Source organism: Corvus moneduloides, chromosome 6 (genome assembly GCF_009650955.1).
Source record: "Corvus moneduloides isolate bCorMon1 chromosome 6, bCorMon1.pri, whole genome shotgun sequence".
Taxonomy (NCBI): domain Eukaryota; kingdom Metazoa; phylum Chordata; class Aves; order Passeriformes; family Corvidae; genus Corvus; species Corvus moneduloides.
This window is the reverse complement of record NC_045481.1, coordinates 25,850,884-25,872,398: the sequence shown is the minus strand read 5'-3', so window position 1 is coordinate 25,872,398 and position 21,515 is coordinate 25,850,884. Positions and strand designations below refer to the sequence as shown.

Genomic DNA, 21,515 nt, shown 5'->3' with positions numbered 1-21,515 from the left:
GTGTGGTGTCACACTTAACTTAAAAACAAACAAACCTCACAACATCCATGACAAATTTTAAATGTTCTTCTATCTGAATTGAACAGTGGCAAAAAGGAAGGAATATCAAAATATTTCTTGAACATGTCTTTCTGCAAGCAGGCAGTACTATCCAAAACTTGTACACACTGGGAAGGGGGGGGGGGGAGAGGGGAGGAGAAGAGGGGAAGGGGAAAGAAAAGACGGTGGTAGCGGGAGAAAAACCCGAAGAATTAAAATAACATGATAACATTAAAATACTCTAGGTAGTATTCTTGTGGCATTATCAACGATCAGCAATGCAGTTAGACCCTGTAGTTGCTCTCTCCAACAGGAAGAGAACTGTTAAAATATTAAAAAAATATGAAAATAATTTAATTTAAAAAAAACCAACCAACATAACTGTTAACATCCTTATATACTCCTAAAGACAACAATATGACCAGTGCTTACAGTATCCATGGGGACACCAGAGCTGCCTGCACACAGAGGCAGCCTGAACCCACTTGGACTTGCTGGCCACAGGCACACCGCCATTCCAATGCAGCCTATCTCGTTTCCAAAGCTGGTCTGGGGCTGGAACACACGTCTTCCCAGCCAGTGGAGACCAAGCTAATTAACTGTAAAAAAATTATATAGACTCTGTATAATGAACCAAGAGCACCCAAGTACAGTGGAGGTAGAACCTGGTGACTGTTCCCTAAGTAAATCCAAGTCCCACAAGGCTTATTAAGGTCTGGCCCAGCACCAGACTCTGAGTCCTCTAAGAAAAGTCTATTATTAGTAACTTGGTTTTCAAATATTTGGAACATCAGTCACCCCTTCATAGTAAATAATATGGAGCTGACTGCATGGCAGAATGTATATTATTAGGCTGGGTTTTTTTAAATCCAACAAAGATCACCTGCTGAAAAAAGACTTCTTAGTAGAACTACTTTGTTTCAGATTATAAAATATATTTCCTAGTGAGTCCAATTCAAATTAAACCACGCTTTTAATTTCTAGTGGAAATGCAGCGAAAGCTCCCGACACGCTCCTACTCTTACCCCGCTCACCACTAGAGGGGGCGGCCCACGCAGCAGCCACCGCGCAACCGCCGCACCGCGCCCCGAGCTACCCGGGGCGCCCACGGACAAAGAGGCTTCCGCGCACACACCCCCGGGCCGTCCTGCACAAAAACACTTCAATATTCGAGCCACCGAGGAGCTTTCCAACATTGATTTTACCTGTTCATCCATCGAGCATCCCTGTAATTTACAGGGCATCACATCTCCTTATCTAAGAATGGAAATTATACATTCTACACGCTTGATTCAGTAAGCGGCAAAATCCCCAATACAGTTGCATTCCACACACCACACCCCCCCTTCCCCTTTCTTTTTCAGCAGGAAGAATGACTAACAGATTAAGCTATCCCAGAAAGGAAGTGATACTCCATCTTCTATGCTATTCAAATCATTACCAGAAACCTTTGGGGAAGGAATCAAGTGAAACACACATTACCTGGTTCAATAAAAGCACAATCCCATGCAATTCAGTGCTTACTGATAAACGGGAGATTAAAGAGAGTGATGCAACCGTTCCTTCTGGCACTAAAGAACTAATCTATTAATGATTTTTTTAGCCATTTTTTTAGCCTTTTTTTAGCCTGTAGTCAAACCACGGCTAATAGCACCAATTCCCTAGACTAAGCAGCAAAGACACACTGTTTCTAGTGCAAGTAGTTTGCTCTTCTCAATTATCTTCAGCATTCCCTGAGTTCACTCATTACAACTCTTACAAGGCACATAAAACAGCACAGCTGAAAGCTGAATCAAGACATTTAAATGAAGCATACTACTTGAACTACTTCCAAAAAAAGATACTCCAAGATATTTACACAGCTTAAGTCAAACCATACTCACTATTTCCCATAAAACAACATTTGGGGATAACGCAATCTAAAAAGACAGCATCGAAGTATGTCAATATGTACCCTAAATATCCCCATCAGTCAGGAAGCATTTTCTTCAAATTACAATAAAGATTACAGTCACATTGAGTGAATCCCAAAGGCTTTCAAAATAAATTGAGAATAGAACCATCAGAAACTTTCACTCAACAGTCCCAGCAACTCTACCTCAGACGACACTGTACTTAAAACAGTTTTGCTTACCTATTTCTGCACTACAGGCTGTTTTCAACAATGGGGTCCTCCAGCTTCTTGAAAGAATGGCCTCATGCTTACAGATCTATTTTTTGTTAGGCTCAGAAACTTAAGTTCTTTAAGGTCTCCTATGTTATGGGAAGGGCTCCAATAAATGCTTGGCCTTATGGTTTTATCTTTGCTTTCTTAAAAAAAACCAAAACAACAAAGAACAACACAGGAGCCCAAAAGTTTTCAACACAAAGCCAGTGGTGGTATCACCAACATAATTATTTTTTTGAATGTATCTTCTCTCTCAAATGAAAAGGTCTGAGAAGTCCCACTGATATCCATGAATGTCGAGCAGGGCTGGTCAGCTGAACAAGCAAAAGAACAGAACTGACTCCAGCAGCCATCTAAGGGCTAGAGACTACAGACTGTGGCACAGGACAGTTTCTCAGGAAACCCAACTCCATCAGTCTCTGCACTCCACTATGTAACAGGCCAAAACCATTACAGGATATCAACTGAAAAACCTCGACCCTGCAATTACTGGCACTTTCATTTCCCAGAGAAGTTCTTCCCAAATGCCAAGTAGGCCTTCACATCCAGCCAAGGCTGGTGTTAGAGGCTCTGAGAGGAGAGACCACTTCTCACAGCTCCTCAATTGAGCATTCCACACAGCAGCTTTTGATCTGGCTGGCATTAATCACTCTTACAGAAATAACAGTCTAGCACTCTGCTATGTCCCCATTTCAAGTCAAAAAACCAAGATACCCTGAAGGCTCAGATGAGTTATAAATGTGTCTCTGTATGCTTTGCAATAAGCAGACAAAACCATCCCTTGGATGGCACATGGCTGTTTGAAATGGGACACTGGGGTAACATTGCAACACTTTGAGGCCAACTTTTAAAATAAACCCACAATGATCAGTGAGTTAGAGGCAAATTCACTTTTTAAGACACACAAATGGAAGCAAAGTTTTTGAAATGTCAAAGTTAACATTTTGACATACCTTTTCTAACAGTATGTAAAGTTAGTTGAATACAGGAACCCCCAGAAGAGTAATACAAGAAGCTGCAGTAGCAACTGCCAAAAAGTACCAAAAAGCTACAGCATCGTTCTGTTTTTCCGCTTTTAGTAAGTTTTTAAGAAGTAAATGTCAAGTAAGTGCAGTAATTAATATCCTCATCCTAACAGTTCTCATACGCTTGAAAGTAATTAAAGAGATAAAAGAGACACAAGATCTGAAGGAGTAAGCGACATCTTTTCCTAAGCGAACTGGTACTGTTTAATGCACACGCAAAACAAAAGCACGCAACAAGGAGACAGGTTTTATGCACATAATGGCTTCCTAAAGTACGGAATGAGCTGCTGCTTTTGAGTTTTAGCATCTTCATTTGTCTGTCAAGTTATAGTTAAGATTGTATGTTTCAAAGAAACTAGTAAGAAATATGGTTTTGCTTAGGACAAGAGTACATAGAGAATAGCTGCATCAGCTATCTCCTAATTCAGCGGAATTAGGGCAGTAGTACACTGGTACATGCACTATTTTGACAGCCCAGCCTTGGGTTCATAACATTGTACTGATTAAAAACAAACCCAAACCTTTACCTTTGAATTTATAGTTATAAAAGTAGAGAGTGTGAGAATGAGATCTAACAGACTGGCAGTGCCAATTGTTCTAACAGCTGTTCAACAACCTTTAAGAAAGGACTTGCAGGTTCTCTCCCATGTATCATCATCTCATAGCTTCCACTAGTCAAATACAAATATATTTATTAGTCATCAAATTTACACTTACATTTATATCCCAAAGGATTTAAGGGCACTGGAAAGTGAACGCCTTAAACATGATTTTTCCAAGCCAGAAGCTGACTGATCCTTAAACAGCTATGCTGAGAAAACACATACTGTATTTGCTCTATGAATCAGTAAGCTGCTCTCCAGTACTATCAGAGATGCTGTTTCAGACACTACACTAGTTTTGATACTTTCTGGAATTCCAAATTCACCTTTCAAAATAAAGTAGCAAACTTCCTTTGTACACAGGAACTTACATTTAAGCCTTACCACTAAAAAGCACAGTACAATTAGTAATTATAATTTAAATTCTCCATAACTTATTAGAGTCTAAACATGGAAAACACTTTGTCACTTACTACCTAGTGGTCTTATAACAACTCATCCTAGTACTCAGAAGACAACTACAGAGATATAGATATGGATATAAGCAAGTTGCCAGTTTGAATAAAAAAAAGTTGGAAAATTAGCTATAACTTTATCTCTTACAAGGACTATCTTTTACCATCCTAACTCCTTATCAGCTATAGTCATGACCAGCAACATGCTTCCTGTGCCCCAGTTAAGACTTAGAGAGATGAAAACAGTATGCAAATCTTTTAATTGGCCTAATGCAGTGGTTAATCCACTATGAGCACTCCTAAAGCACTGGGACACCAGTCAAACAACTGATGAGTTAAAAAAAGTTCCATCTGTGATTACCTGTTTCCTGAAGCCTTACAATTGTCAACATCAGATCACTCAAAGCAGAGAAAGGATATTAACCTGTATCAAACATATGATCAGATCCAGCAATCTTCCTAACAGAACATCATCTACTACTTCTGCAAGTAGATTCATTTTTAAAAGCATTCTGGTGTTGCTTGCTCACAGACATTAGGCAAGTATTCTTTTGCAGTGGTGTCATCTAGTGGTCAAATTCAATGAAAAAAAGATATTCCTTTTTTATATCTGCCACATTCTGTATGATTTTCTTCCTTCTTATACACTGACCTTTAAGGACCCTATTTTAGTCTGTAAGTGGTTGACCTTTTAATTAAGTGCCATACTAACTGATGGACAAGAATTGGTAGTGCCCCAACCTCTACATGAGGAAGATATCACCACATAAGCTATTTTTAAGAGTGGAGGTAGAGTTGTCCAACCTAAAGCCTCAAATCTCCTCCCTGCTCAAGTCAGACAAAAAGCTTGTCATTTAATTAACTAATTATCAAACTGCTCACTTATATATCCTAATATAGACAAATTTTTTTTGTGATAGCACCTAGACTCAGAACACTGACAATAAATCACAACTGGTTGCTTACACATGCTTTAAATGTAGTTTTTCCTCCAACAAATTAAAATAGCTTTAAAACCCAAAAAGCATGCTGCTGTCTTCAGGCAGAAAAGAACAGGTCCTACTGCTGAGCAAGTTAGGCTGTTGAAGGGGGGCTTTTTTTGTGTGTGTCTGAGGCATTAGCTGAGATTATTATTTCAGCTAGGCCTTCCATACCACATAGTTCCAGCTTTCAGGTAACTGCCTTCAGACATCAAGATGATGAAAGTCAATTTCTCAAGTTTCAAGTACCAGTAATAAAACACAGTACTAAGACTTCAACAAATGGACAGGTTACTGCAAGAGATGCCATTCCTTGTGGAAAATCAAAATACCAACAAGTATGTAATGGGTCTTGAACTTCTAGTTCCGAACGTCAAATACAGGAAGCAATTCCAGTAATGTGATCAACATTTTTCCTCTCCTTCAATAAAGTGTGAGCTAAAACATTAGCTGCTTATTTTACATCTTAATTGACCATGGCTAACATGAAATATTGCTCTAATCCCCGCCCAACAAAATCTCAAATAACTTCCATGCCTTTTTCAATAAACTACTTCCTATAAACTGCAATTTGACATTCTAAACGATAATATTTACAGTGTCAACTGGTTGCAATTCTTTAGCAACTCAAACTTAATTTTAGATTAAGCTTTCTCTTTGTATTATTTAATGTTTCTGACCAATGTTTCAAATAATAATTTTGTCTTTTGTGAAGGCAGTACTAGGAAAATGTTGTTACACAATTCCTATGTTTCTTTAACTGGAAATCTGAGCACCTTGTGTTTTAAAGCATAGCACAGCTTCCACTTTGGAGAAAAGTCAGCCCCAGTTTGGCCAGAAAAGTCAGGACACATACAAACCAAGAAAGATGGCCGTTTTCAATCAAAACATCACTTGAAAGGATTAAAAAGCAAGCAGAATTATCTCGTTGCTTCTAACAGATTTACCAAAATGCACCCATAATTTTCAGAGACCACCTGAACAAGCCACGTGATAGGACTGGGGCGGGGGGGGGTGCCTTCTCTACACTTTGTTTCTGGTTGACAAGGGCTGGGAGACACCAGACATACCAAACTAAGAGGAGGACAGTGTATCCCAAACTCTCCTGAGTTCCTCCTGCCAGACCTCAGTAACAAGGCAGAAGTGGCCAAATTCAAAATTGAGCAGCACAGCAAAAGGCTAGAAACCAGAAGAGACATAACACCAGAAAAAGCAACGGGACATTAGACACTGCAACAACCAGAACACACAGGTTTCATACAACCAAAAAACCCAGTATCTACCTAGACTCTAAACGTCTGAATGAAGCACTTGTCCTCTCTTTGCAGATCACCTGTCATTCCTTGCAGTATCATAAACAACTTCATATGCTCAAGATAAACACATTTGCATAAAGCCAAAATGCTAATCCTTCTAGTGTTTGGGCTCCCTACTGCTTACTTTGTTCAAAATCTAGAAAGCTGCAGTCTATCTTACAAGCATATTACACATGCAAAGTTAGGAGTTATAAAATATCAATATTTTAATTGTTTGAGCAACCCTTGGTTACACATGCATTATACAGTAGGCTTGGCATTAAATGATGTACAGAGCTCAGAAAACCAAATGATCCTGCTGACATTACACATGCAAAAAACATACATAAAAGCAGTGGAAGAATTTACACCACCACAAAACAACTGGGTTTTCATGATCTTCCAAATTCTAGTAGCCTCATAGGACGCTATTAGAACATAGATGGACTGTGATAGTTTTTGCTAGAAAATATCACAAAAACGTAGCTGTACATGACAAATGCGCACAAAGAGCTCCGGTGAAAAGCCATATTATGCACAAGTAACATGAGTTGGTACACTTAATCCCCAGTGTAGTACTTCAAGATACAGGTCAAAGTCAACTGTTAATTGGCAGACAAATAACAATGCCTCACCTCCTCCCACTTTGTATTCTTTAATTATGTACCTCTAAGCATAAAAGTCCCTCCGCATTACCACGCTATTTGCAGTGTTTCCTGGATTTAGCATTAAAGGTCTGAACTAGCTCCCTGCTATACCTTTGTCTAGAATATCAATGGCATATAATCAGCTGAGGCAAGTTTTTTATTCTTGATTTTACACCAATTTATAGTTATGTAGTTTAAAACATACAATCTCTAGCAGGCTAATTTTTGATGGAAATAAATTTTATTTGAAACTTTCATCTTTTGAATGGTATCCAGCCCATCCCAGAGGCTTAATAAATTTAGCTTATATCCTATTCATATACTGATCAAAGTAGAATATACATATCTAACAATTTTGTGTTTATCTCTACACAGCTTTGAGTAACCAAGAAGGTTGAATTAAAGACGTTAAAAAAGCTGCAGCACTCTCTTAAAGAGATATCACAACTTTACCTTTGGAAACATCTTTGGAAAGCTACAATGCACACACACAAATATTTTAGAAAAGTAATAGAAAGAGTCATTCTTGAGGGAAAAAACTTTTAGAAGTACAATCTTTTTTTTTTTTTTGCTATTATTTTGGAAACTAACTGTTTTCTACCTCTGAAGATACTAAGGCATTTCATTGAGCAAATGAAAAAGAACACCTGAACTATACTGACAGTTCGTAATACTCGTTTCTAAATAAAACGAACAAATGAAACAAACACCTTATTCTCTAAGCAAAATGACTGTAATACCAGTGGTAACCTCAGTCTAGTCATCTGACAAGTATAAAGATGAGAAAGAGAGAAAGACACTTTGGATATAGGTTTTCCACATAGAAGGCAGTAACTACTGAAGTTGCTCTTGTCCTGGCTTTACAGACTGGGACTTTACTGGCTGAAAAGAACAGAGCAGTGAAGAGATGGAAAGCTTTTCTATTAAGCACTGACCTTATGTACATACACATACCAATCTCCTTACAACTTATCTCCTGCAATGCATCAAGATTTTTCTTCCTGGTGTAGTACAAAATTTGCCATAAATAATACCTGGATCAGCCACTACAAAAATTCACACAGAACAACTGTTCTCCAATGACCATTTTGAACCAGCCCATTCCTATCACCCAACAAACACCAGACGGTGCACTGTGTATCAGGCTACCCACAGGAGTCCCTTCTACTCTGAAGTGTAAGCTGTCACCTTCCTCCTGAAAAAAAGCAAAATAAAATGACCCTACAAACAACAAAAACCACAGCAGCAGCAGCTGAGCCCACAAAGGCTTTAGCACCCATTCTGGAGGTATTTCCAAACTGAGCATGTTTTTTCACATCTTAAACTTCAATTAAGTGAAACTGTAAACTCATTTAGACAAAACATGGACCTTTTCTAGACCTCTCCCAGAAGCTGCTTTAAAGAAAGACTCAAGCTTATTTATACTATAGAGCATTATGTACCAAAGATGTGAGAAAGAAAGCATCTGAAGCTCAAAATTCTTCCTAGGTTTTAAACAGTCTAAGATAACAATAAAGAACTTTGCAATAAATACACCAGTATAACAGTAAGCATAACACTAGCTCTGAGTGGGAAGAAACCCCTATCAACCAAAATTCCAGATAATCAACTATTTATAAACATCTTACAATAAATTCCCAACTTTGCTGATAATGCAATCACAATTTTTGCACTACCTAAAAAGTAAAAATCCAACATTTATCCATTATTTTAAGCTTTCAGTAGTTTGGCCATTTATTCTGAATGATTCATCAAAACTTTTGTATGTTTTTTTGACATAGCTTCCCCTAACTTCTCATTAAATCTCGTTCTACAGAACAACCCACCTTTCTCACATCAAAAAACCGACATTCCTTTGCAAATCCACCACATACACCCAAAAACATGCAGTGTCAAGACCTGAGAGCACTGCTGTATCTCCACAGCTGCGTCAAAGCTAAGGAAAGGTATCAAGCACAGCCACACAATCCTGCTCTTAATTAACGCAGGGAAGTGCAGCAATAGTATCACCAGCTTAACATCACACCTCACCTGGATGTAATTGTTTGATGGAATTTATTACCCTGGGTTTTGGGTTCAAAAATGCACACACAAACCCAACCAACATCAAACAAAAAGAAGTAAGTATTTATTTTTATACATACTTACCTTGCACCATTATTTCTAAGTACTTCCACTGTTTCATCAACAAAATAGCGATCCTTGACATAAGCAAAGATTTCATCACAGATCTCATGAAGTCGGGTGCGATGGGTAAGGGTGGCCAGGTAGAGAACTGGAATGATGAGTGCCTCTGGAAAACTCTGAAGATTATGTCTGGCTTTCTTCTCTGATTCCAGTGCTTCCTGATACGTGAGTCCTGGTTTACCTGTGACAGCACAGCTCCACACAAGACTGTTGCACAGAATGGTGCGTTCAAAAAAATCACTGAAAAGAAAGACCAGAAGGAGAAGAAAGAAAGAAAACAGTTGAGTTCTGACTAACATTTTCAACTTGCTCACAGTTAATATAGCAGGAAATTGCAAATATCTTTTACAAGCCTGAAATGCAAAAGCAGCTCTACTCCTCTACAGTTTGTAGATAACCAAGGGTTATTTGCCATTTTTCAGCCATGGCATGGGAAATTGCTATCGTACAACCAAGTCTCCTCTCGTTACAGACTACAGTAAGAGAATCAAGACCTAGAAATGCTTCAAACAAATATTCATATATAAGAAGCCTTTTGCATAATAATAATCATACTGAGTTTAATAGGTGTCATATCACACTCACATCTTCCCCATTTCCACAAATATTTGCAAGCCGAGCACCTAAAACTGTACAAACACGAAATAACTTAAGATCACAGAAACATGTTGCAACTTGAGTAAGTTCCAGATTTTGAGTGCCTTAACTCACAAATGAAAAGATGAGAGAGGTAAAAAATCAATGTCAAGTAGTTCTCTAAATAGTTTTTATTCCTTCACTGTTTGCATACCTCTTACAAGAAAGCACTGAAACATTTTTTCCTACAAATTCTTTTCCTCCCTTGTTCCATTAGTAAATATTGATTCTCCTCCTTCCACACATTTCCTATTAAGGCTAAAATTGCATTGTCACTGCTTGCTTACTAGCTATTATACTGGAATCAAGAATGAAGAGCTTTCATTAGTCAAAATCTGTCCATTTATGACAGGTATGAGAAGAACAGCAGTTTATTAAAACATTTTCTAGATGAAGTAGATGATGTAGCTATTCACAAAGCCATGTTTAAACATATCATATACTATGGATCAGTGATCAGACAGCAAAGCAATCTTTCAATATGCTCCAGTTCAGACAATGCTTTTATTTGCCTTTAGAAATATTAATGGATTAGTATTGATAACTACTGAACACACATGACAAACTAAGGTTTGTTCTGTCTTGTATCAGTCCAACATAGCTATTTCAAAGCACACAGAACTTTCAGACAACTGCATGCCACATGAGATACCTGCACTGAAGTTTCATTTAATTCCTTTTAAAAAAAATTCCAAAACTAAACCAGAGTGTTCCCATTTTTAAAAGGATAGACCTGTTCAAATAATTTCTAGTAAGGAGATTAAGAGAACTGGACAGTTCACACCGAGTTTTTTCTTGCAGTCTCCCTGCAAACCCAAGCTGGCAAACGTTCATTGGTGACACTGATGCAGATGAGTGTTCACTGCAGATGGACAGATGAACCATAACATTTTGTAAATGAAAATGGAAATTCCAGATTGAGGACAATGAAGAGCCTTGGCTCAGATAATCCTTTCTGTATGAGCACAGGATTCCTCTGAGTGAGATATGCTTTTGGAAGAACATCAGCTGTGAGAAGGGGAAAAGGACAGAAGAGATAAATTATCTGAATAATATTTAATAGCTACAAACTTTCAGATTTTATATCACCTGCTATCCTGCTATCTATGTAATATATTTGACAGTACATGGATAATGTGGGCCTGCTTACTCTAAACATGAAAAGCAGAAGAACAAAGGAGTGAGAATTAGATAAATTATTCTTCAATATATGAAGAACAGATGGCTGTCAGTCATTCTTTGTGCATCTTTATTGTGTATTATACTTACTTAAACATATTAAAGAACAGGTTAGACAAAAATCTGTTTCACAAGTTTGGTTTGGGGCTTTTTGTGAGGTGGTAGAATAGATAAAATGTGATCCCTTCAGGTCTTGTCCTGCCCTACATTTCAGTATTTCTGTATTAGACTGACACTGATTTTTACGGATGGATATTCAATGAATAACGTAACACTTACTTAAATCTTCATTCAGCTGTGTTTCTACATATATTTTTCTGTCTCACCAAAGAGGCTCTTGATAATTATCTTTAGCCAGGAAACAGAAAAACACTCTAAAAGAGTTACTAAAAATGTACCAGAATATAATTTTTAAAAAACTATGAAAGTAAAAGTTAAAAAAAAAAGTCAAGGTGGTGTCAAAGAGCAAGGGAGAGACAGAGGTTCACAATGACAGTGTCTCTTTAAGAGCTGCTGTTATTCTTTGTGAGGGGACGCTGGGCAGTCATGCTATTTAAAGCAGCAGCATTGAACTTAGAGGAGGAAAAAAAATTTTAAAAAAACCAACCAAAAAAAATTTTAAAATCCCAAACAACAAACCTTTCTCTAAAAATTCCTAATCTATGATTATTACAAGTACAAAATGCTAAGATTACTTTAACTGAAACATGTTTGAAGAAAGCATGTTCCATTTGCATACGAGCATGTTTTGTGTATCTAGTTTCATTCTCCCTCATTTCCTCTTTTGTTTTGTGTGGATTTTTCCCCTGTGAATTCACAGGGAAGAAAAAAAACAGTGTAAAAAAACCTACATTCAATTTTGAAAGCAGTATTTGTCTTTAGCTATCATTACCTATAGTACATCAAAATCATCTGTGCCTTAGTCTATTAACAGAGTTTCATTGCAATGTTTTAAGGATGTCACTTTAACTTGGTTTGAGAGCAAACAAAATCCCACAGTATAGCACTAAATATACTCTTTCTGCCCCTCTCTCCAATGCACATCAGTTATCACAAAATTATTGACAAAGACCAGACACAACAGCTACCAAACCAAGGGAATGGCAGCAGCAGCAATACACTTTCCCTTTATTTGAAGGGTAATAATGCCCTTGATCATATTCTACATACAACTTAACTTCACAAGAGCAAAGCATCTGCTGCTACATCACATCTAAAGCCTTACTTTTACATCTTTATCTAGGGTATTATGGTTTCTGGGGCTTCCTTGCTGGTTTAAGATCTCTGTGACTCCTGACAACATGGAGGAAGAAGTTCATACAAAACACACCCACAAAGTTCACTTCCATGGTCGCATCTGCATTCAAGAAGTCAAATGTGACTGCAGCACCCTGGGGATGTCCACATCAGCCCAACTACTCAAGGAGCATGGACTAAAACTAAGTTGTCTTTGTAGTTGTAATTAACACCAACTTCTCAGCTGGATGTCTCTTTTCATTTAATTAGTTAAGTTTTCTATGCAAGGTAAGACTAACTGTAAAATTACCAGCAAAATCACTGAGTAGCAGTTTAATGCTGCTACTCAGTAGGTATTTGATAGGAGGCAGTTCATTAACAGAAGCTAGAAATAAATTACTTGCAATCTCTGTACTTACTGCATTTGCAATGGGTATAAAAATCAGCCCAGAAATTATGGCTATCTTTTGCTTGAACTAACCAAATACTCCCCTTGAGTTTAAGATCTATTATATTTTTAGTGTGCTTTAAGAGCATTTGTTGCAAAGCATTTACTTCCATTCATTTTCTTAGCATATGTTAAAAACAAGTCATTTAGTGTACCACACGAGGGTAATAAGAGAAGACCAACTCTGCCATCCTGGATCTGAGTTTTCTTATACTCTTCATCTCCAGATGTAGTCAAGAATATGTATTACAAATAATGCGCAAAACAAACAAGCAAAAAAACCATGATACATTTATTCCTTAATATTTACAGGTTAATTATGCATTAAGGAATACATTTAAAGTGATGAGTTTCTCTCCAAGGAAACAGGAAAATTCACCAAATTTAACTAAGGACACTTAAAAAGCCTTTTGAAAGATCTCTATTTGACTGTAACCAAGAACTCCACAGGCCAACCTGCAAAGAAGTTTCACTAAGTTTTGAAGATGAAGAGAAACAGCTCTTCCTCCCCCTCTCACGTTCTAGAATGAGAAACATTCCTACCACTATATCTATACTACTAATTTTCTTTTTCAAACTGTCTTCACATGCAGGACTTCCCACACTTTAAAAGTGGTTTTCTCTGCACATCTATATCAGCTATTAACTTTCACAGACAAGGCGTCAAAGACTGGTGGTAACATCCCACTGGTTCAATATGTTTTTCATGCATCCCATATATCTCGTGCACATCCGTACTTGATTTTCCTACTATGGCCTCACAGACTCTCCTTGCTGGTCTGTCCCTCTAACCAGGAATACAACCAAGCATGAAGAACATCAGCTCTCCCACTTTCTCTTACTAAGGATAAATACAACTGGACATGGCCCCCCCCTTTTGAAAGGGTTACAAAATTATGTGATTGTATTTCAGATTAAAGAGGAAATACATTCTTAACAGGAAAGTCACTTTACAAAATACTAGTCTTGCCAAATTCTTCTCATATTAGTATAAGCATTTCTTATATAGAAAAAAGATGAATACTAATGTATGATTTGTGTTCAACTCTACTAAAGCTGACACAGGCATGAAAGCAGCTTTTCAACACTAAGTCTGTGCTCTGCCAAAAAACCCACCAAATAGCCCAACAAAAAACAAACAGAAAACCAACTTAAGTCTTAACTGTTTGTACTAGTTAAAAGCACTAATACAGTTGATGAAGCGGGTGAATTCGGATTATCATATATATCTATACAGCCCTCTTGATCGAGTCGGACTCTGTAATTTTGAAATTCTCCCCTTAAAAGCAGATACAGAGAAGCCCGATTTAGACAATGGCTTTCTTTCATGAAACAGCTAATACAATTTTTAAGAAATGGGCCTTCCCTATGCCTGTTAATCTAATTGCCCTTGCTTGGACAAAGAAATAGGAAGTGTTGTTTTCAGAAGACATTATCCATCAGCAACCAGCAGAGACAAGGATCAGCATCTTTAAAACTGTCTCAAAGATGACCAACCCTATGTTCTCCAGCAGATTATGACACAACCAACATTAACCTAAACTTACCCACCCATCTGTGCCAGAACACTTTGCTAAGTAAAAAGTACCACATTTTTCAATCCAACACACCAATTTTACCCAACCTAACAAAAAAATCCAGAAAACAAAACCAACAAAAACAAACACACTACTGAAACACACACACAAAAAAAAACAAGCATAGCAGAGTTTTCTGCAGTCTTCCCAAATACCACATTCTAAGACCTGACCTCTCAGCTAACCCACCTACTGACATTTCTAAGGATTGCCTGTGTGAACACATCTAAATTTACCCCTTAATTCATGAACTTTGGTTAAGTAAGGAATTTGGTCTTTCATACTTCTTAATGACAACACCTTTACCGTATAAGTAAGCCTGTCAGAATACTTGAAATCGTCACCAAACATTTTGAGAACAGACAGACATTTTAAAAGGATACTTTTCATACTGAAATTTCAGTAAAACTACCTGTACCTGAAACTTATACAAATACATGAGAATCATCTAACGATGTGATAATAATTCTAACCAGAAAAGCAGCTTCAAAATATCGGAAGCTGGGGGAGGGGGACTTAATTCCTACAGAAACAGGAGGCTGCCAGCTCTCACTTGTTAGGTTCTTATACATCCTACAAGGAAAATATTCCTTCTAGAACTCCCAACAACATATTCAACACCCCTAGAGTATATAGTTCAGGGAACAGTAAGGCATTACCCTTCGAAGTTACCTAATCTAGCTTCTTAAAAATTTTATTAAGTGAAGTGTATTTAAGTAAGAAAAACAAGTCTAAGCATGAAAAAGATTTAGGTGTGCTTTTATTTTGTATGTTGCAAATGAAAAGCATTTTAGATTTAACCTCGTTAGTCTGCACAGCTTTAAAAAAATTATAGTTTGGATGTGGGGGCCTTTTGTAGGTAGGGATGGTGCTGGATCAGACCGGTGGTGAAAACACGTAATTAATCGGCCTTTGATAAACGTCTCGCTAAATACTTTCTGTCCATTGTTCTTACAAGCGCTGAAGTGAGTGGCTCTAAGTTCGGGACTACCCGTGCCATCCGCCTTCTACCGTTAACGGGAATTCCACCATTCCTATTCAGCTTTTCACACGCGGAAAAGAGGAAGAAGGGAAAAAAAAAGGGGGGGGGGGGGGGGAGAAAGAGTAAGGGGAAAAAAAGAAAAAGGAGAATGGGAAGAGCGATAAAAGCCTCACTAGAAAGAAATCTCCTAAGGGGACAGGTGTGCTCGCTGGCTTTCAGGCCGGGTTTAACCCCCGGCGGTGCCACCCGCCCGGCCGGCAGGGGAGAGCTCCGGCGGCGGGACCTCTACCCCGCCGGACAGGTGCAGCGACCCCGCGCCCGCGCTCCCCCGCCGGCCATTTCCAACCGCGTCAGCCGGCGGCTCCCCGCGGAGGCGGGGCGAGCGCGGCCCTGGGCGGCGCGGCGAGGGCCGGCAGCAAGGGGTTAACCGCGGCGGGAGCCGGCCGGGGAGTCCAGCGGGCCCGGCGGCCGGTGCCCCCCGCCCGGCCGTCACCACAACAATAGGGCGACCGGCACATGCCGGGCGGCCCCGCTGCGCCGGCTGAACGCGGGCCCGGCGCGGCTCCTTCCGCGGGGCGGCCTAGCGCCGTGCGCCGCCGACACGCGGCTGCCGGCGGGGGCGGACGGGAGGGAGAGCCCGAGCCCGGCAGACGCTCGTTACCGCCCGCCGCCTCCCACACGCGCAACTTTCACTTCCCCGGCGGGGGCAGGGGCGACACCGCGGAAGGAGCGACAGGAGTGGGGGGGAAGGAGCCGGTTGTCTTTCTTCCCCGCGAGTGAAGGGGGCTGCGGGGTACCCCCGCCAAGGAGGGGCAGGGATTCCCCCTGCCCCAGGCGAGAGATCCGCCCTCTCTTCCCCCACCCCCCTCGCGAGGGCACAGGCTCGGCGCCAGCCGCGGTCCCCCCTCACACCGCCCGGCAAGGCTCCCCGCAGCGTTCTGGGGAATCCCCTTCCCTCCCTCCCTCCCTGCCCGCCCAGGTGTCAGAGTCGTTGGGGGCTGCAGCCGCTCCCTGCCCGCCGCCGCCGCCGGAGCGCGGGGGGGTTAGCGGGGGAGTGCAGGACGGACATAGGGACGCGGACACCGACACGGGGCTGTTTCTTACTCGTAGTTCCTGAAAATCTCGTTAGTGACCCTGCAGTAGAAAACACGCTCGTCCGGTCGGAGGTCGGCGGGGGGCTTCACCCTCACGAAGGGCTTTCGGTGCAGCAGCGGCATCGCCCCGCTCCCGGCTCTCTTCCTGCCCCAGGATCGGCTTCACGGGGTAGGAGGAAAAATAAAGGAAAGAAAAAAACAAAACACGGAGGGATTAAGCGAGGCAGCAGCGCCCACCAGCCCGGGGAGGAGGGAGCGGGCCCGGCGTGTCCCTCCTCCCGGGGTAGCCGGGGTAGGAGCGAGCGGGAGCGGCGGCTCGGCGGAGCCTTTTGTGTGCCCGACACGCCGTTGCCTGCCTGGGACTGCGCGCGGACCAACGGCGGCACCTTCCTCCGCCTCCGCCCGCCTCACAATGGGGCCATGACGCCGAGCGGCGGGCGGAGGCGGCAACCCCCGCGCCAGCCGCGCAACGTGCTCGGCTCGGGGATACCCCGGCCGCGCTTTGTCTCCTGCGGCGCCCCTGCCTCTGGGTCACCCCCTTTCCCCCGCCTCTGACCCACACACGCCGGGCCGGACACCAACTTCCACTCCGCCTCCGTCTCCTCCTCCTCCTCCTCTCCGCAAAGCAAACACCCAGGAGGGGCAGCGCCGACCACTTATCTCCCTCCTTCCCTTCCTGCCGGGTCGCTGCCTAACTGGGGTCCTCGCCCTTCCCGCCCCGCGCCTCGCCCCGGCCCAGCGGCTGCCGGGCTCCGCCGACGCGGGACAGCGCGGCCGCGGCGCGGGGGACAGCCCGGCCTCCGGCCTGTCCAGCGGGGGCTGCGGGGCTCCCTCCCTTCCTGCCCACCTGGTGCGGCCGCAGGCTGCGCTCGCTGCTCGGTCGGTACGGAGCGCGGTCCCCCTCGCCGCGTTTCTTTCCTTTCCTCAGCCCCCCCCCCCGCCGGCTCCTGGGAAGTTTTTGATCTACTTCTTCAAGCCCTCAATCAGGAAGAGCTGCGGGGAGGAGCCTTCCCCTGCTCTCCCCTACATCTTTATTGGCCGCTCGGTGCCTTCCAGCGTGTGTCACACAGGAAGACAGCGAGCTACATTATTAATTAATGGCTGAGAGGGCGCATCCTCCATTTTTGAATTATCAGCCGGAGACCTCCTGTGCGGGGGGTGGGCACAGCCCGGCTGCCCGGTGGGGGAAGGCGGCTCTCTCCGCGCGGCCGTGCGACCGGGCCGGGCCGGGCCGGGCTGCGGGCGGCACAAGCACGGCGACCCCGGCACGGCGGTCACGGCTCGGCGGGGTGGCCGAGCCTGCGGCGTGCGGTGCTGCCCACCCGCGCCTCCGCCAGCGGCGTTAGCAGCCGGTGCCGAGGGGTCACCGAGCAGCTGTGAGGCCGCCGGCCGCGGCGAGACCCAGCGCTCGGCCCCGGAGCCACCCCTGTCTGCCCTTCGTACCTGCCCTGCGAGCAGGGGCCCCGGCGCGTCTCGCGCGGGGCTGATCCCCAGCGGATTTCGGCGTTTGACAGTGCAGTGCCGGGGACGTTGCTCTCTCAGTTACAGCCCCCGAGCCATAGTGCTGTTGGCGCGTGCGGGGGCGTACGGGTGTATTTTGCAGAAAGTGCGATTGTATATAATTAAGATGACCAAGGAGGGTTATACGTGGGCCCCATAACATTGCTTTTCCTTCCAGTTCACCGAAAATGCCATTAAATGGTTTCATTAGTGTATTCATTTTTCACCGCCTTTTTTTTTTTTTTTAGCACTAATGCATTTACAGTGCCATAGGTAATTAAAACTGGAGTATTAAATTAATTGTGTTCCTAAGAGTGCTAGCCATGTTGGAAGACAAAAACCACAGAAAGTCCACATCCATTATAATTCATCACAACTAAGTACAGTGTTTATATTAAAAATCTACAGAATAATTGTAGAAAGTCCTCAGAACTATTGAGATGGCTAATATCTGAAGGCTGATACCTAAATAATTCAACAACTGAAAATGCCGTTTTTGCAAATAAAGGTCCCATGCTGTTTCCTGCACCTGTGCATGATTTGCTTTCTTTTGCAAGTAATCGGCACTGCTGTAGCACGTGTGACTAAAGCCTAAAAGAATGTGTACATACAATCCATTAATGACTTTATTTTAAAATGATCAGGTTTTAATCAAAAGCACTGAGAAATGTTAATGTTCACTTCCTCAAGTTAAGTTTACAAAGCCTGAACTGACACCAGGTTGACTCCTGAGTCCTACCAGTTTATTTTCATTTACCAGCTGGCTTCCCTTTCAGTTTTTAATTTCCTTCTAGCAAAGGGCACAAATGCTACCTGAATTAATGCACTTGTATCTAACATCTGATAATTTTTAGTCTGCTTTGCTTCAAAACTGTATAGTATGCCATGCTTATGACATTTAGTGTTGCCAACTCTTAGGGTTACAGTGAAGTTTTGCAACACTTTGTTTTAAGCTCTTCAGCAGATGCAATTAAATTGGAACCTCAGGTCACCTTAAAAATAATTACATTCCTAAATCTCAAGTTTGAGAGAAATGCTGGAATATGTCAGCCCCAAAAGGCTTACTAATTAGAAGGGAAAGAAAAGCTCTGAGTTTCGAATTCTTTTAAATCTTATTATTTTTAAGCCAGTATCATTTTGTTTGAGAACCTGGCTACTTTTTTTCATGCTTGTATTGTCAGCACAGCATTATTTTAGCACTAGTTGGTATCCATGAAAAATGCATGAGCTGATAGAATTGTGACATCAAAAGCAAATTCCCTTTTCCTCTTTGCTCTCTCTTGCCCTCTTTCTCTTTTCTTCTCACCTTTTCCTCCTCCTCTTGTTCTTCCCCCCTCATTATTCCCTCGGTGATTTTCCAGTGAACAGATCCTCACTGAGTAATAGGGTTGCACTGTGTTTTCATGTTCTTAGGACAGAGAGGAGCAGTTCATTTAGTTTTCACCTTTGTTCTTTAAAATCTACAAATCCAGGCTCTGGTTCTTCTTGCAATAAGGTCAACAGGACCTAGAACAAGTTTTTATGAAGCCAGCTAAATGTCTACTGAGTGGGCATTGAGAAATCAGTGTTAAATAATTCTGAAACATCAGAAAAAGTTTACTTTCCTCCCATGGGAATATTTATTTTATTGTAACACTATGTTTAATCTTTACAATAATTTGGGACTTTTTTACAAATTACTCAAAGGAGTTTTAATTTAAGATGCGGAAATGGGATGATTGATTGATGACATTCAGTGGTGCTGTTGATGTGGATTTTACCACAAAGCAGCAAAAATGAAGCTGCTTTCTTTTAAAAGATGACTTAGACACTAACAGATATATTAAACTTAGTTCCCTAGCCGGGGAGATTGCAGTTCTCATTCACAGAACTTTAAAAATAGCTGTATTTGTATGACTGGAAATTTGTAATTTCCAGTCATCCAATATCTTATAAAACACTATACTGTACTCTATGCTGTACAAGGGTAGAACAATTTCCTAGGGACAGAGTCAACCCAGGCTTGGGGCAGCCTCCCCCACTCCTGCCCAGCTGCTCCTTCAAAGCTCCCCACAATTTGAAAATTTTATATTTCTTTTCACTGGATCTCTCCAGTATTACAGATTCACTCCCCTATCCTATTTCTTCCCCTCTTTAAACTACCAAGAACTGCGTTACACAAAGACGCTCCAAAATATCTATTCAGCTATCTTCATTACAAAATAATCCCATATATGACTGTTGCTATTCTGGAACAAGTAGAGCACATGCAATATTTTACTAAAGGATTGTCACTTTAAAATTACACTTAAATTTATGTTGGAATAACTAGTATTTGTCCAAATCATATATTTGGAACAGTGCAAAAGCAGAAATTTTACTCAGTTTTACCTATATTATCATGCAACCGGGAGAGTATTTCCTGTAGAATGTGTTTAGCCACTTCTTCTCCTGCTTTTTTTGTTCTTTTTATTTTTTCCCCAAAGTTGCCACTTTGTTCTCTCAAGGTTTGGCTGAAGTTAGAGAAAAAAAGTAATTGGATTTCTTCATCAAGAACATCCTTGGACCGTGAATGGCATGCTAGGTTCTCAACTATAGTTTTTGTAAAAAACATATGGTTGAAAAGATAAATGTGAAAATGTGTAAATGATAGATTGCTAGTGAGTTGTTCTGTCAAACGACATGATACCAATATTGTCTACCTTTTTCCCAGTTTACTGGATCATACATAAAGGGGGAAGTATAACATATATGTAAGCATTGACTCATTCTAATGCACTGAGTAGATTTTGGGGGAATAGTGTCATCCTTTTTCATTCTAAATGCTATTTTGAAAATCCTTCATTTCTGTAATGTAAACATGAAACATAGATCACTTTTTTTTAAAGCTTAGGGCACACAGCAAAATATTTATCCAGTTAAGCATTTTATAACTTACTGATACAGCTTTTTTTCACCTTTTGCCCTTTCTCTGTCACCTAGCTAAGTCAATTCACTCTTTTGATCACATATCTTTATTTAGACTTTAAACGATGTGAGCAAAGACAATGTGCTAGTTTTATCAATCCACTCCAGCTGTGGGTAACAGTAACATTTGGTCTATTGTCTTTTACTGGCTGTAAAGCACTATGTTCAGTGTTTAATAACATACTCACTTATAAATAACATACTTCAGTCAAAAAAAGAAACCATGGAAGAAGTACACAGATGATTTTTCACAACGCATTTAATCTTTCGTTCTAGTGCAGTTATATTTCAACATTCTTTTCAAGTAGTTCTGTAATAACAAGGACAGGAGGTTCCTTATTCTGCAGCTGCTTGATATGTTCATCTCTTTGTTGCTTTCATGAGTCACAAATAAAGGTAAAGAATCAATCCCTGTTGACAGTGAATTTTTGGTGTGGTCACAATTTTTGGTAGTTTCTTAATAATCTTAAAACAGGCATTCCACAGTTGCAAATGCAGGCATAATTGTTGGGTCTGTTGC

At 41.3% G+C, this 21,515-nt stretch overlaps 1 protein-coding gene across 2 annotated transcripts in view; it reads right to left on the bottom strand.

Moving 5' to 3' along the window:
* BAZ1A (bromodomain adjacent to zinc finger domain 1A) overlaps positions 1 to 17,485 on the bottom strand; it is a 63,459-nt gene extending 45,974 nt beyond the window's left edge. For both annotated transcript variants that reach the window (XM_032111505.1, XM_032111506.1), the window contains exons 1-3: positions 17,397 to 17,485; positions 16,560 to 16,709; positions 9,359 to 9,637 (exon numbers count right to left, since the gene is read on the bottom strand). In XM_032111505.1, the coding sequence (XP_031967396.1) occupies positions 9,359 to 9,637; positions 16,560 to 16,672 (392 nt within the window). In that variant the 5' untranslated portion in view covers positions 16,673 to 16,709; positions 17,397 to 17,485. The remainder of the gene's footprint in view (positions 1 to 9,358; positions 9,638 to 16,559; positions 16,710 to 17,396) is intronic.
* Between the last annotated feature and the right edge of the window lie 4,030 nt (positions 17,486 to 21,515).